A 17,672-nucleotide genomic window follows, 5' to 3' on the forward strand; every position below is an offset into this window, starting at 1 on the left:
CCTTACTCTCTCTTTTCTCTCTCTAACTTTTCTTTCTCTCTTCTCTTAAACTCTTAGTATTATTTTCTCTCTCTACAACTCTTGTTCCTTTTAACTTTGGTAATGATTTCTTCTCTTTTAATCTCAGTTATTTATTTTATTTCTTTACTCTATCATGACTACTTTTATTGCTTCGTTTAGTTTAGATTTAATTATGTGTGAGTAGTTTAATTCTAGGGTTTATGGGGATCCATAATTAATATGAAGGGATAATTTGTTATTATTGATCATTGATATTGCATGATAATTTCTTATTGAATTGTTTTAATTCTTTGCAATTAGATTATGAATCGAGCAGATGTAATTTGATTGTGAATGTTTAGCAATATTGAATTGATGAATCGAGCAGATGTTAATTTAATATTAAAGGCTATTTTCAATAGGAACTTAGATCTAGTAAATTGCGAGAGCCTGTTAGATCTATGTTGATTAATAAATTGCGAGAGCCTGTTAATCATGTTATTTGTGCAATGTTGATTATTAATTGTCATATTTTATCCCAGAATATTAATTATTGGTGAACCTGTGACCCTAGGCCTTCTTATTATTGTTTTTCTCCCTGAACTTGATCTCCGTAGTTTAATTCCTTTTTACAATAACAATATTGGTTACCTTGATAATTTAGATTATAATAATTAGTTAGGAATAGAAAGACTTGTTTCCTTGTGGATTCGACCCTACTTCCCTATCTATATTTAGTTAGTGGTTTTAGGAATTACTTTTGATTAGGGGATACGACTTTACCCTGTCAGGCCTTGTTGCTTGTTGCAGTAAGAAAGACGAGATTTGTGTGGTCGTTTTCTCAGGGCTGGCTAAAGCAACGACAACACGCTATAGAGTTGAGCTTGCGAGTACGTAGGATGGGATATGTGAAGTTGGTGTTGGAGGGTAATGCCATTAACGTCGTCATAGCTATTAAATGCAAGCAAGCAAGAGGGTGCATCTCTTATCTTCTTTCTGTTTGAAGATATTCATAGGATGTCAAGTAATTTTTCATACTTTGCTTGTAACCATGTTAGTGGACAAGAAATATAGTGGCTCATTTTGCTACCAAATGGGATTCGGGTAGTAAAAATGAACACACATGTATGAGCTTATTCCACCAAAGTTTTCAAACTTTGGCTGAACTTGATCCATAAATTTATTTTCTCACGGTTTTTTTTTTTAAAAAAAAAAAACGTAATAGTTGACCAAGTACAAAAATTCCACTACAAAAGAAATCATCTTAATAAAAAAAAAAAAAAAATTAATAAAACAAACTCACTAGCATATTAGGTGCTAGAAAATACATTGGAACTAACTACATTATTGAATTTGGGAACATCAATCAACAACTTTAAATTATTTTTATTATGTGAACAAGGTGAAGAGAATAAGACATGTAGAATTGTGACAAATTCGGTTTATTATATCTTCCTTTGACTTGAGGTTGATTTGCAAATAAAAGAAAAACAAATTATTAAGTTACCTATACTTCCCCAAGAGCATTTTAGGCAGTATAATGCCTAAGAAATCAAATGTGAGGAAATGGAAGATAACCGAACATACAGATCCTACATATCAGTCTTAATGTGATCATTACAGGCTACCAGATTTCACAAATGGAATCCTTCCTAAATACAGGAAATGACGATCATCTCGTATGCAAAAGGAGCAGGTCCGGCTTTTCAACAAATGATTTCCACTCGTTGCAAAATTTTGCAACTGTTGCTCCGTCTAACACCCTATGGTCAGCACCAATATTTACCTGAGAAATATTCGAGAATGTCAGAAACACAGATGGATTGCAAGCCATGAGATCAATGGAATACATCACATTCAACTCTAGGATGAAATATTATGATCATTGGATGATCCGTCTCATCATTATGCGTTTAGTTTCAGTTAAAAAACAGACTTTACATTAAAGTTCCTACTTGAGTTTTTTGGTTTTATCTGCTACTAAAACTAGGAGTAGACTGCAGATTACCTATAATATCAAAAGGACAAAAAGAAGCTGATATCTATAACATCTTGTCAGCACTTAGAATGGCATCAATATCTTAAGTCCAGCATATAGATCATACCATTCCCGTTAATACTGTGTTCCGTTCTTGGTATTATATTCAAGTTAAAAGTGCACCTACTCAGCAGATTAATGCAATTATAATTGTTTCTCCAAACAGATTAAAACTTATCAAACATGATACATCAATACCAGTACTCAGCAAATCAGGTCAAGCATTCTGACATCTACTCAAAACAATCAGAAGTCAGCAAACACATAATGGGATAGCATATTTGTGAATCCAGTGTAACAGAATTGAGGCATAACTCCTCGCCTGCATATCAATTGTAGAATCCCCACACAACTCCTAGGTGATCCTCCCATTTCTCTCTCTCTCTGTATGGGTTTCTTTTGGTAATAATATTAACAAATTAAGGGTAACTTTTTGTTTCATTTTGGTGCTTAGATCATACATTTAAGGTTTGATTTTTGTGGATTTTTTTAGAAGGCCTTTATCTATTTGATATGATCTATATGCTGGACTATAGAGAAATAAGACAAATCTACATATTATTGGACATTTTTTATGTAAAATTGATTTGTAGTGGGCATATGTAGCTTTTTTTATTATATATGCAACAAGGTTGTTTTAATAGTTATCAAATATCAATAATATCTTGGAGTGTTGCTCAATTACAGCAATATTTTAAAACCTAAAACAAAACAATGCCAACAGAATATAGAGATATTGAGTGCACAAGATTAATGATGTGTTTGAGAACCTTAATCATAGAGAATGAGGAGAACAGTTGAAAAGTAAAACTATGAAAAAATGTAGAAAAGAAAACCTGTAAAATCTACTTTGGTTGTTAGATATGGAAAACTACTGAAAGTACTAGGAGTAAATTTGAACATTTTTTTTTCAATTTCTAATATATTTAAACAAAACAATTGACATGGAATGTACTTCACAGAATAATTTAGATATCCCAGGTCTTTCACAGAAAAACCTTAAGTAGAAAAAAAAAAGCTCAAGGTCAAGCAAAAGAAACTACAATAAGGTCATAGAAAAGAAGCAAGAAGCAAAAATGGTTTAAGATTCAACTTAATGGTAAACAAATACGTGTGTTACGCATACCCTTACCTAGTTTCAGTAGAAGTACTAATATTCAAATTCAATCCCCCAGCCTACAGATATAGATGTTCATACAATCTGACATCCACTATACATGCAGTTAGGAAGGTATCTACCAGTGAACATATAGTTCAAAGCGTTAAGTTTTTTCGTACTGATGGGAATGAGAACAGAAGTTAGTAAAAATATATCAAATATCATTTTTCAATCCCACAGCCCACAGCCCCCAACCTACAGATATAGATGTTCGTACAATCTAGCATCTGCTAGACATGCAGTATGGAAGGTCTCTACCATTGGCCAAATTTCAAAGCATAATGTTTTCCATAACGATGAGAAAGAGAACAAATATCAGTAAAAAAAAAAGTACTCACATTCATTAAAGGTGCGGAGTACACAGTCCCCTCTTCTTTGAAACGAGGAACTTTCTGAATTCTACCAATTGCGATTATCGCAACTTCAGGCAAATTAATTAGAGGAGAACCAAACTTTCCACCAATGGCTCCAATGTTACTGATGGTTATTGTTCCTCCAGATATATCATCCTGACTAAGCTTGTTTTCTGTTGCGAGTTGTTGCAACCTTGAAATTTCCTTGGTTATCTAAAAAACATAAGCGTCAATACTGAAACTGTTAAAGCTTAAGGAGCTCAAGCAATTAATCTTAATCCATAATAACCAAAAACAAGGACACGCAATACATAAGATAAGATACTTGGAAAATACATCTAAATCATTTATCTTCTTTAAACATCTCAGATCTTGATGCCTCAACATGCATGCAAATTTGAATAAAAATCAATCAAGACATCTCTTTAGTCATAACATCAAAAAATCCTAGTTTTTATGGTCAAATTAGACCACCAAAAGCATATTTGTTTGTTTTAAAAAGAACGGGGATAATATAAGAACGCTACTAAGTAGGAGAGTGATGGAAAAGTGTGGTGTTGTGAGGGCTTGTCTAAGATTGTGCAAGGAACAAACATAGCTGACAGCTCTAACAATGGCAAGATGATGATTACTATGTTAATCGGACACGGCTAATATCGCGAAGTGTCCGTGTCAACATGACACTTCACGAACACGGACACATGACACGTGTCTGATTTTTCACTGTGCACTCGGACACTTCCATTAAGAGAGAAGAGGAAAAAAGAGAAGAAACACGAAAGAAAAATATATCTTGTTCGAAAACTACCATTAATATAGAGAAGATGGAGATAAGAAGATTGCCATTTATTAGGAGAATTTACCGAGCAAAGAATTAAAATAAAAAAAATAGGGGTAGACATAATGAAAATTTTAATGATTTTGTAAATTGTAATATATAATTTATTTATATAAATTTAAGTGACATATCGACGTGTCCCCATACCCGTGTCCTAAAATTTTGGAACTTGTCGGATCGGACACTAGGACACGTGTCCGTGTTCGACACCCATTCCCGAGTCCATGTAACATAGGATGATTATATTGATAAGATGAAAATTACAATAAATCGAATGATAATTCCACTTTCGAGAGGTGGATTCTCTCCTAAGTATGAGCTTTCGAGAGGCTCAATCTATCCCAATAACATACCACTTAATATTCAACATGTCCTCTTAAATCCTAATGAGGCCTATTTATAGAAAATCTCTCCTAACAAACCTCTAGCTTAATCCCCAAGTCACAACTAATAGACTATGACTAACATGCCCTCTCCTTAATATTGATTACTTGCAGATTGCAGTGGTGAGTAAAGAGATTTTTTTTTCCCTAACAATGGACAGTGGGCATGATGAAGAGAGATGATGATTTGAAATCTGATGCTGCAGGTATGTTGAATGTCAAGCAAGCAAATAGAAAGACTCAATGGGGCTGCCACCTAAGTGTAATGGAAAGCAGAGGACAACAAGGCACTATTGAACAAAACTCAACAATGAAACACTAAGGGGAGGAATAACAAAAGCCTGCTGGTTTGATACTCTGTGGAGTAGAGACAACAGTTAATTAATACTAGGTTATCTAGTGTAGCTTGCTTAATTATATAAGTAGTAGTATATCAGTATAGGGCATGAGATTTGTAATGTGGAATGAGAGACAATGGTAATCTCAAGTTACTAAGAGAGTTGTTATCAAAAGAGAGTAATAGCCTAAAGCTATTAGCCTTTCATTTGTAACCCTTTAGCCATTATCAATCACATTTTCAAGTTTTCAACTTAAAATTTCCGCTAATTCATTAAAATATGCAAACCAGATTTTCAGTCTACACACAAAAACTCTTTCTTGATTAATATTCCCATACTTCCCTCTATTGATTCCTTTCCCTTTCCATTGAGTGCGCCAAACAGCCCATAAGTTGTCAAGGAAAAATCAAATGAATTCTTGTGTACGAGTCAAAAACAAATGATCAAACCACATGAATTGATCATTTTTTTTAAAAAGCCTTATACTGTCTTGCAGAAGTTCTTGCATCCACTGGGTAAATTACCAAAGAATTACACTACGTGTTTATATATGTTACGAAGAGTCCAAGACACAAACATGAGTTTCAAGTAATATATATCTGAGTGTGCCAAAAAGTAAACCAGAATCCCAGTTAGAAAACAATTGTCCTAAAACTTGACAAAATGTTGGGGAGACAGCATTCATGAAACATATTTGTGTTTCTATAAGATTGAGGATAGTATTTTCAAACTAAAGACATACAGATATATTCACAATTAGTTGTTGGGTAGTACAAGTATAATATCTTATCTAAAGATCATTTGTGAATGTACACTGCATAACTTTCGGTATCCCCCCACCCCCCCCCCCCCCCCTCTCACACACTTTCTTTTGTTTTCTCTGTCAATATGGTCAATTGGAAGAGTAACGCACAGAGGATGTTTAAATAGGGAAAAATGAAATTGACAGGCTTTGATTACCATCACACACTTAGATTCAAAGAAAAATCAAGTGACATTAGGGAGATACAAAAAGAAAAATTCCATAAACTTGGCAACTCATTGATGAAAAAGTCAAAGTGAAGTGACTGATGAACAAACAAAAAGACAAAACATTTACCTCCAATATAGAAAGGGATTGAACCTTCTTGACATTTGGTACAACCAAACCATAAGGAGTAGCCATGGAAATCCCAATATTATGAGTGCCTGTATTACAAAAACAAAGATAATATTTGTTGATTACTCTGAAAGTCCATATAGCAAACAAATTTGGAACCACCAAAATACATATGTTTAAGTGGCAAACTGAGAAGATAAAATGAATGGGAATGCACAGTTATGCACCTTCACTTCACTATTAATTCGTTAAAGTCTATCTATTTCTAATGCATTCTAAAAGTTTACAGTCCTGGAATAAACCTGATGTACATATGCAGTTATCAAATTGAGAATAAAATGCTTTAGATCCAATAAGATAGCAACTAGGGAAACAAACAGCTACTTACCAGATCAGGCTTATTCAGAACTCATCAGTACTTACTCCCCTGATAATTCCATACTAAAAATGGCATTACGTTGAGCATTTGACTGTCGTTGCAGTTCCCAAGTTTACCATTAAACATACCATCTTCTCTCTTATTCATTCTTTTACTTACATTTTTATTTCTAAAATTTTTTATTTTTAGGCATGTAAGGAACCATCATATCTTATTATGAGATGATTGCATACTTAGATACATCCAATGAATTTCTCCTTGCAACCGGGAACTAAAAACGAGAGCCAAAGATAGGCAAAATATTTCAGAGGAAACACTAAGTAGTTTCTTGTACAAACCTTTGATAATGATCTCATTCGCATCTTCATTGAAGCAACTATTTAAAAGGGGGTATTTGTCCATTGCCTTTGACAGTGATTTGACCAAAAACGGAAGAAAAGTGTGCTTTATACTTGGATCGGGGTTTGCATGCTGAAAAGATGCTTTAAGTTCTACAAGTCCTCCACAATGAATTTCTTCAACATAATGAAAATGAGGAACTCTGGCAGCCATTGTCATGGACTTGACCATCGCACGTTGGAATCCCCTGAACCAGCAAACAGTTTAAATCATAATGTGCATGAACAATTACAAATCAGAAATGTTAATTAATTTTACAAGCATGTACTCCTAGAAAAATAAAAGATAATTGTGGGATGTGGCCAATAGCCCAATACATTCAACTGAAAAACTTATGAGATGTGGATGAGAATGTACTCCACTAGTTAAGCTATGAATGAGAAAAAAGGAATTTTGTCCTAAACAATTTCAGGTGATCTATGCTCAAATATATTTTCTGTGTTCTTTTGATTGCAACAAATTACCTTTTGTCCAAAGCTTCCTATTAAGTTAATCCAATACTTATTTTCATACCACAAATACCTAATATACCCTTATTGACATTTCCAAGGTTCTTTACTCGATTTTGGTGGTCACTTTCACAATTCACCCACTTTCTTTTTTATTGTTTTTTAATCAGAACATTTGATCTTCATTTAGAATACAGAAATGAGACTGGAAGTTTCAACGACCAGCTATTTCAACAAAATCTACTTCTCTTATTATATGAAACTTGGCCAGTGGTGAATCTAGCATCTTTTATAAGTGGGTTCCAATTATAAAAATTAACTTGATTCAACTAAAATAAATTAAATTATATGAATCATTATAAAAAAAATTTAAATGCATTTTTCTAATGACTTACAAAACAAATATAATTCAATGAGAAATAACAATGCATTTTGTTATGAAAATAATTATGAGCACAATTTTGTTTTATTCATAATTATTTCGATGTAGATAAATGTTTTCTATGTTCATATAATTAATACGGTAACTCTAATATATTTATATAATATTATACGTATTTAATTTAAGCTTGTGTAGTCCATCGGTATTGTTGAAATAAAATTAGTTATTAAAATATGAAATATTAAAATAATATTAAAATTTTTTATGCATTAACAAATTACGTGAAATTATTATAAAATAACAAATTATGTGTAACTGCATAAATATTATATCTTGCATAGTTAACTCATATAATTTTTAGTTTAAGACAAGTGGGGTCAATTGACCCCGTTGCTTTCAACTTAGATCCGACCATGAACTTGGGATATATTATAGGAAATACTAAGTACCAATATGCGCCATCTTCAGCAAAACATTACATCACAATATCATAGTGCTACTTGACTATTTAGAGCAAGTTTAGCCCCAAGTTTTAAGACTTAGGGTGACATCATCATCTTGAATCTTAAAACTTATGTTTAATACTTCCCCTATTTTTTTTCTTAAATCTCAAGCAAGTCTCAAGTTGAGTTTTGAAATTCCAAGACTCAACTTAAGACTTGAGATTGGAACCCACCTCAATTTTATTTTTATCATCTTTTTTTTTTTTTTTTAACTTTTCTACATATAAAGAGATAAAATAATAATAATAATAATAATAATAATAATAATAATAATATGTCATATATTTGAGTCGGGCTAATATGATAAATTTGGACAAGTCTTAGTGAATATTAACAAGAATTTGATGACATCATTTTCAATGGGGACCACCCAAAATGATGTCACATCCAAGTCCAAGACATATTAGTGGATTATCTAGTCTAGCTCTAGAAAACAAAATATCAAAATAACTTGACTTCAATTGCAAAGCCATCAATCATTTCTTTACTAAATTGTAACTTGCAAGAATTTAATTGCTTGATGCCAACATGCAGTTATTGAGATTTGAGAGTGTTTTATAAACAAAATTCATTCCAACAAATAAAGTAAATAACTAAGCATATGGGAGAAGGAAATACACAAGAAACAAGGAGCATATTGTGTCCAGAGATGTCAGGTAATGTTCATCAAATTAAATTATTTAAAAGAAAATTGTAACTGGAAATATTTATTTGCTAGATGCAAACCCACACTTAAAGAGACTTGTTTAATAAGCAAAACTATTCCAAACAAAATAAGGAAAAAACTACGCATCTGAGGGGGGAAAGAACAACTGAACAACACTAGTTAGCAAGGAGCATACTGTGTCCAGGGATTCCAGGAATCACATATCAAACATTACCTTAGCTGTAAGGTTCTGTCTTCATACAATGAACTCCCAGTCACTAATTTGTCAGAGCAATATACATATGGCTCAGCAGCAACATCTTTAGCACTGGCATAATTGATAATATCTTCTTTTAATATCCTTCCATCTTTACCACTACCTTTAATATCATTAATGTCAATTCCATGTTGCTTGGCTAAGTTACGAACAGCTGGTGTGCACAGTATGCCACTCAACCTACTTTCACTTGAGATTGAAACTTGACTACTTGACTCATCTTGTTTAACAGGATCAGATATATTGGATTCAGTTTTACCATCACTTACAGTTGAAGGAGAAAATTCTTCAACAGCCATCTTCAACAGTGTTTCTCCAACCTGCTTACCAGAAAATTACAGTAAAGAAGAGGGCTAGTAGAAGGGTTACCAAAATACTATTACATAGCCAAATACAAAAAAAATAACATCAGAATTTTCCAATTTTTCTTTCATAATTGTAAAATGTACGAGAAAAGTACCAAATGATATATGCCATACGTTGACATGATATCTTTATTTGGGGAGGAGGGAGGAGAGACATGTTGAAATGGTGTCCTTCAACCAAACTGCATTTCTCTTGACAACAGTTCATAAAATATATCACGAGTTGATGATTTATTAGTTAAGTAATTGATACTTTAGCGGGTACTTGCAATGTAAATTGATCCTATAATTGCACACATAAGTTTGAATTGAAACAAAGAAGTGCAAGGGATAAGCTCATAAGGCGACACCACAAAACAAGCTGGCCCAAGACTTAGAAAAAGCTAAGGGCACCTGGCCCATGGTATTAAACTTTGGCTGTGTCACTGCATTGTGACGGCAATGTAAAGGTTTTCAACTGTACTGCGACTGAGATATTGGGAAGTAACAGAAGCAAACCATCAGCATTGCCAATGAAAGTTGCAAACCAAGTAAATTAGGAGAGATTTACTTAACCTAAGTTATTCTGAATGTAAAAGTGGTTTTCAAACTTACTTTGCATGTTGACACTAGCATGGGCAGCGATTAGGCTTCAGTCCATGGAATGTTTCAAGGCTTGTTGGGTTAAATACAATACGCTTAGGAGTTTCCAAAGCTTATGTTATTAATATGGCTTAAGCAGGAGCTTGATCGAACTTTACAGTAACAAGATATGATTGGGCTTGGATTAATTTGAAACTTAGCTGCACTCTTTAGCTCATTAACCACTATTGACTTTTAATTATACAACAATATTAAGCATAATCATTTTATTAGACTTAGTAGGTTTAATTAGATTAACTTAACGCGTAGTAATTTTTTGTGTGATTTTGTATTTAATTTAAAAATAAGTTAAATGTTAGATATACATGGCTCATCCAAAAGACTTAATTTTTTGCTGATTGTATTATATTAAAGTTGCTCCAAAGTCAATTTAACATGTTTAACATGTTTGCACTTCTTAACTATTGAGAAGCATTAGAAGTCCATGTCAAATACAGAATTAAATAAGTTTGCGTATATTGAACCTCCTCAAGGACGGGATCTGCAATTATTTAGTTGATGCTTATCTAGAATAACTATAATTTAATGCATTTCTGAATTAAGTTCACACAAACCTTATAAGTAGTAATGACAATTAATTAGTTTAAACTGAGTTGCATTTTAGGATTCATCCAAATGGCACTTGAAGAACTTGACAATATCAAATTATGCAAACATCCTAAAAGCGCTTCTACAAAATTTCTGGCATTTTATAGGAAAAAGTGTTTTGGTACATAAAGGGAAAGAATCTCAAAAGAACCAGTATAGGACTTAATACTGTAGTAAAAATGCAAAACTGTGCACCAGCTGAATTGCAGCACCTCTAAGTGTACAACCATAAGTCATTCTCATTATTACTATTAATCTATGATGAGTTGCTCACTATAAGACCTGGTGTTACTTGTCAATTGGACACTTTCTTTCTTCTTTCTTTATGTTAAATGCTATCCATAATGACTTACATAACAAGTCATACTTCGCTGGCTGAAACTGAGGTCTAATGGCATTCATTTGACTGTACTCTTACTGGTAAAGCTAAAAGTATTCTTTAAACCACATACCTTCACAATGTCCCCTGGACCATGAAGAATATGTGAAATCTTTCCCCTATATCGACTGGTTATTTCTATGGTAGCTTTATCACTTTGGACCTCGCAAAGTGGTTGAAATTCTTCAACTTTGTCTCCCTACAAAAAGATTTTCTCAGGAAGACAGGAACATCATATCAACATACATTGTTTTCTAACTATCAATTGAGCAATGAATCTATTTCAAGACGAAGCTAACAGCTAAAGTATTTTAATTTTATTACCTCTTGTACAAACCACTTCAAAAGCTCACATTCAGCAATACCTTCACCTGTCTGTGCCAGAGGTACTTCAACTAACTCACCCAATGAAGGCTCAGTAGCAGCATGGGTTGTGAAGCAAGAAGCATTGAAGGAATAGTGTAGACTCGGCTATAACACATCAGTAAAAAGGAAGAGTATATGAGTGAGCAGCTAGTTGATAAGAAAGGAAAACATAACAAGCAGACAAGAAATTAAAAATCTACAAAAATACATCAACAAATAATCTAATAGACAGTCTCTCGCTAAAAAAGAAACATAATATTACGTTACGAAAATTGGCCCAGCCAAAGATCCTAGCATATTCTGATTCACACCGCCTCTATGCTCATCCAACCCCCACCCCCCCCCCCCCCCAAAAAAAAAAAAAAAAAAAAAAAAAAAAAATATATATATATATATATGAAACTGTTATGGATTTCCTTGGAAGTAGATTTAGCTACGGAATATATTCATTACCATTAGTTGAGTCAATTATCCACTTCTAATGCTTGATTTTAGAATTATTATCTTACCAGTGCCTATGAGAGTAATGCACTTCAAATTGAAGTGCTTCTTGTCTCTACTTCATCAATATACAGAGTAAGACTGATAACATCTCGATCCCTAAACCCTCACAAATATAGAAGCCTATGAGATACATGGGGTGTATTATACAGTACTAACATGCAACAAATAATACAATGCAACTTTCATTATGTTGAGCATCATTTCTAATCAAGAGCTTAGGAATTTCCATTTTCACATAGAACCATTCAAATTAGTATTAACTCAATACGAGGGTGCTAAATTAATATGCCCTCAGATATATCACAACCATGATAGTTTTAAGATGTATATTTGAATGCATCCATGAAATCAGGCAATCAGCATAAACAACATAATGATTGACTTAAAAGTATGATATATCAGTACAGCAATTTCCAAGAGTTCACTATTCCAAAAGGTTCCATATCCCTTTCAACTCACAGCGGTTTCAAACAGACCGCCAATTACTTTCTTCCATCACCTTTTTCTGCATTTCATAAGCTCAAAATGCAGATGCATTTCAAATTCATTACTCCGTATAAAGTACCTATGAATATAATCTGTGCATGCTCTCAACTATGCTACCACTAAAAAAACATTCAGTAAACGCACCAAAGAAACTAAACCATCCCCATTCAAAGCTCAAACTATGAAACTAGCAGGAATTTTTCAATAATGCAGAAATTTAATAAACAATGCACAAGACACACAGTAAAATACACTGAAAAAATACTGGTAGCAAAGACAATTAAGCTGAAACAAAATACCAAATTAATCAAGTTAAATTATTTTTTTCCATCCATATCAATTTAGTTGACTTTTAATTCTACTCACAAACTATAATTTGTCTAACTTTTGTATTAAAAATAGTGCGATCGACCGTTCGTGTTACATATTGTATTTTCACAATATTAACTTTATACTGCCTCGATTAAAATTATTTGCAATAATTGCACATTTTTTACTCATACTTTATGCGAAGTGGTAAGTGATATAATTAAAAATAGCTACAAATAAAGTTATACATTGATAACAGAGGAAGTATGAACCAACCAGATCATTAGGCTTAATTACTCGACAACATCGAGACGGAACGACGAACCCTAACAAAGGACGCCGGAACTCAGACCCAACCGCAGACGATGATGCCGTGCGAGGAGAAGAGGAATAAGAATGAAGACACAGGAGACCGGAATTGAGAGGCTTCCTCCGGCATAGTTGTCGAATTGAGATCATAGTTTTTGGTTAAGGTATAAAGCGTAAAAGAAGTTGAAAAAAAAAATGGTGGAATTTTGAAATTTTGATCATCATATGTTATTATGTAGCTGTCAAATCAATTAAGGAGTAGTAGTTTGGATTTTAATGGGATTGGATTGATGATTCAGTTCACATTACTTAATTTGATGTTAATTGTCATAATTATCTATTTTTTCAGAGTTTGTCTTCTTTATTTCTTTATTTTTTTGGGATTGTTTATTCATCGTTGTTATCTAGAAAGGTAGAAGTATATAAAACACGTCATTGTCGACTCGTTTGCGTATTTTCTTTTTGTGTATCAGTTGATTAGGACAACTTATGAAGGATAAACTAGTATTTAGCCCGTGTAAATGTGTAATATAGAAGCATTCCAAACGACTAAGCCCAAAACATTTGTCTCACAAGGGTAGTACTATTGGGTGATCAAATAATATAACTGGATATAAGTGGTATTAAATACACTCTTTTGGGAGGTGTTTGATTCATTAAATTGAAATAAATTGGTATGAAATCAGAAATCTCATACTAGAAAGGTGCTCATACTAGTTTAAAGTTATTTGGTTTTAGTGTTGGAATAGATTATTATAGGTTTCATTAATACTCCCTCCGTTTTTTTTTTAAATGCATCACTTTCCTTTTATGGGTGTTTTTTTTTTAATTGCATCACTTCCTTATTTAGTAATTTTATACTATATTTTATCATTTCTCTCTCCTACTTCAAACCCCACTTAAATTATTTTATCATTTCTCACTCTTCCATGGTCTCCACTTATATAATAAAAATATTTACTCTTCTTCACTACTTTCTTTTACATGGTCTCAATCTTACTTTTACAATAATAAATTATTAACCCATTCACAATATAATATTACACTCCTAAAACTCCGCGCATTACCAAGTGATGCAAATAAAAAAAAAACGGAGGGAGTAGAATGGATTTAAAATCTTAAGAGAAGAGGTGTGTGTATGGGATTTCATAGGTATGGGGTTGAGTTAAAACCCATAGAGTATGAAATTCCATACTTAAAAAGCTCAACCAAACAAAAAAGTAGATGGAATGGATTCCAACTTCATTCCAATCCATTCCATTTCCATCCAATCCATTCCAATAAATCCAACCAAAAGACCCCTTAAGCAAAACTTAGAAAAATTTCAATTGTATTCCCTCTGTTTTCGTAATAATCACAACACTTTTCTTTTTCATTCGTTTTTAATAATCGCAATACTTCCTTATTTGATAAGGATCCACTGTTGAGTAATTAGGTTTTGATGATTGTAAACTAATGATGATTATCAATCTAACGTGTTTGTTAAGTTGTGCATAGAAAGAACAAGGTATGCTTGGAACAGGATACAAGGAACGTGAGCAATGACAAGTATATATATAAGGAACCTGAGCAATATATGATAAGCAATAGAAGGAACAAGAGCAATGATGAGTGATGGTTGATAAGCACTATGATGGCGAAGGAATCATGAAGGTAACTATGTAAATAGGTGTTTTCATCTGTTAGCTTCATGAGGTTAAGTATCTTATGCATACATGAGTCATGTATGTGTAGGAGTCGTTCAATTTAGTTTAGTTTTCTAGTTTTCTTTTAGGTTAGCGTAGTTCAGATTGGTTTTGTTTTTGTTTTCTTTCTTGTTTGTATAAATATAAAAGTACAAAAATATGTGGCAAAAAGTTTAATTAGTTCTCTAGTTTGTGTAAACAAACAAAGTTCAATCTAATGTTCTCTTAAGTGTTTATGTGAAAACATAAATTGACTTAGGTGAAGTCAATGGGTTGGAACATAGAAGACTTCAAGAGGAACAAGAGAGAATGAATGAACCTAAAGGAGATTCTTACGCGAGAACCAAACTACAAAGGAACTTGACGGTTTTACCTCAAACGAGATCCAGAAGGAACCTTCGGCAGGCTTTCCCACGAGAGCCGGAGCATGTTCCCTAACAGAAAGCATGATAGCAAGCTTAGTGAAGCTTGGAATGCGAAGAGTGACAACAAGTTCCAGTTAGGAACTAGAACTTGGCCTACGGTTCCAGAAGTGGAACGTTACCTAGAGATCCAGAATACATCAAGACTGCAGGTGACCGAGAGGTGGATTCTAGGTCGTTGAAACTAAAATTCCTCCAATCAAACTAAACTTGTAACCAAACCTACACCTAGTAATAGGGCAAGTTCGGGTCGAACCACTAGGAATGGGGGAAAGTTAGCTATTGCCAAAGTCAAGCTATTTCGAAGCGTAAAAGGGAGTGTAGGTTATCTAAGTTCAACTAACAACAAAGTAAATTGTAAAGTAATCAATATATCAAGACACTAGGGATTTAGGATCCACATATTCTTGCAATGGACACACGCTAATTGGGTTGGAGATTGATTAATTCAAGTATTGCGAGGGAAGATAGACAATGCAATCAAAAGAACTCACCAAACTATCTCCTAGAGGTCTAACTAGCGCCAACTACGAAAGACTCTACTAGGAACGTCACAATCCAAGCTCGATTGATAAATGTGAGCTACAAATCAATGGTCCGTATCAATGTAGGCACACAATGCAATCTCGTATGACAATTAAAGTTAGCTACTCTTTAACTAATCACACACATGCACAAAATCAATCAACCAATTTAATTACAATGCTAAATCAATCAAAAACTCCCAATTAGCTATGATCTATCACTCAAACATGCTTCACCACATCCCTATCAAGTAAACTACTCACAATCCATGGAAGAAATCAAAATCAAAACTAAGCTAATCAACAAATTCATCATCATCATTTCAATCAAACAAATTCAATCAACTAATCAACAAACTTGAACAATCAACAAACAATTGAAATCAAAAGCTAAAGATTGCATTAAAGTAAAAGAAATCCTTACAAACTTTGGTGAAATCAAAGGAAAATGTGCTTAGAATCATCAATCATCAACCATGAATTTCTCTCTCTAAAAATCTAAGAACAAGTGTTTTTCCCTCTAAACTTCTACAATCTACCTCTCTTTCTAAAAAATGAATTTCTTTTTTTCTAAAAATAGAAGAAAAGTCTATATATAGTAAAACTAACAAAGAGAAGCTAGTTAGATCGTCCAAAATAGACCCGTACAGGCGCGGCCTTCTTCAATAGGATGCACGGCCGGGCAAAAATGGGTACGGACAGGGGGAGCAACAGGAGGAAACCTCGGGAAGAAACCTCAGGAAACCTTGGACAACGATCTTAACTTGAAAATGAAAGAAAACAAACAAATAAAAGGCAAAAAGACAAAATAAACCCAGAAATGCATGAAAATGGAAAATCAACTAAGGAAAGTGCAAACTAAAGAAATAAAGAGAAAAACTAAGGAAAAAGGAATGAAAAGAGCTATAAAAGCTCTAAAATCACCCAAAAGAGAACAAATGAGTGCCATAAATGACACTCATCAACAAGATTCCATAACAAGAGTTTCAGAGAAGCAACATGAAGACGGAGAATGTAATACCTGAATATTTTATGATTTTATAAATTATATTTTATAAACAAAATAGTTATTTTTATTTATTAAATAACTTTCCTAATCTCATATTTTTATTTTAGAATTCGGAAAGTTTTAAAACCTTATTTTATTTAAATAGGACTCTTTTATTAAAACCTATAAATATTAATAACCCTAATTAATTTAATTGTTTTTACTGCATTTACTTCTTTTGTCGTTGCTCGTCACTTTTCTTTATTTTTTTGGTGCTTGCTCGTCACTTTTGCTTTAGGAACAACAACCTTGATTTTCTTATCAAGCAATACCTCAACCTATATTGATTATCATCATGATTTATGATTTCACCCAAACTTTTATCATCAAGCCTTTTAATATTCATTCTTGATACAAATTTCACAAGTGATCAGTTGGCCGTGAGTTTCGAGTGGCGTGCAACATGATTGATTTAATTAATTTTCTCATCATTCCCTCACTGCATAATTTACATGCGATTATCAACTGTGTCCCATTACTTTAATATTCGTTGGAAAGGTAATCACACTATCTCAATATTTTGGAGTCGTTTGATAATATTTTGGTTATGTTATTTATTATATGTAATCACACAAACCTTAATGCTTGGAGTTGTTTGATTATTATAAATTATTGTGTTGTATTGATTGTATTTCATATTATTGTGCGTAAATTTTATGATTTGTTATTTGTATGATCAAAATTTATATATATGTGATTAGTTGTTGTATTGTATAATTTAATTGTCGAATTAATTGATTGTGTTATTTATGCTAGGGTTTTTAAATTTTGTTGCTCTAGCCTCTAGGGAGTATTATTGTTC

General features: G+C 32.9%; 1 protein-coding gene across 1 annotated transcript; it reads right to left on the bottom strand.

Annotated features, from left to right (window-relative positions):
- Nucleotides 1-1,368: 1,368 nt before the first annotated feature.
- On the bottom strand, nucleotides 1,369-13,456 carry LOC145582140 (lipoamide acyltransferase component of branched-chain alpha-keto acid dehydrogenase complex, mitochondrial-like). Its single transcript, XM_081639158.1, has 8 exons — nucleotides 13,159-13,456; nucleotides 11,542-11,688; nucleotides 11,291-11,416; nucleotides 9,202-9,563; nucleotides 6,926-7,173; nucleotides 6,209-6,297; nucleotides 3,536-3,763; nucleotides 1,369-1,786 (listed from the first exon to the last, which is right to left on the bottom strand). Exons 1-8 carry the CDS (start codon nucleotides 13,339-13,341, stop codon nucleotides 1,673-1,675), a joined length of 1,497 nt encoding a protein of 498 aa, XP_081495284.1. The 5' UTR covers nucleotides 13,342-13,456; the 3' UTR covers nucleotides 1,369-1,672.
- Between the last annotated feature and the right edge of the window lie 4,216 nt (nucleotides 13,457-17,672).

This window comes from Chenopodium album, chromosome 15, assembly GCF_948465745.1.
Source record: "Chenopodium album chromosome 15, dcCheAlbu1.1, whole genome shotgun sequence".
NCBI classification, from domain to species: Eukaryota; Viridiplantae; Streptophyta; class Magnoliopsida; order Caryophyllales; family Amaranthaceae; genus Chenopodium; species Chenopodium album.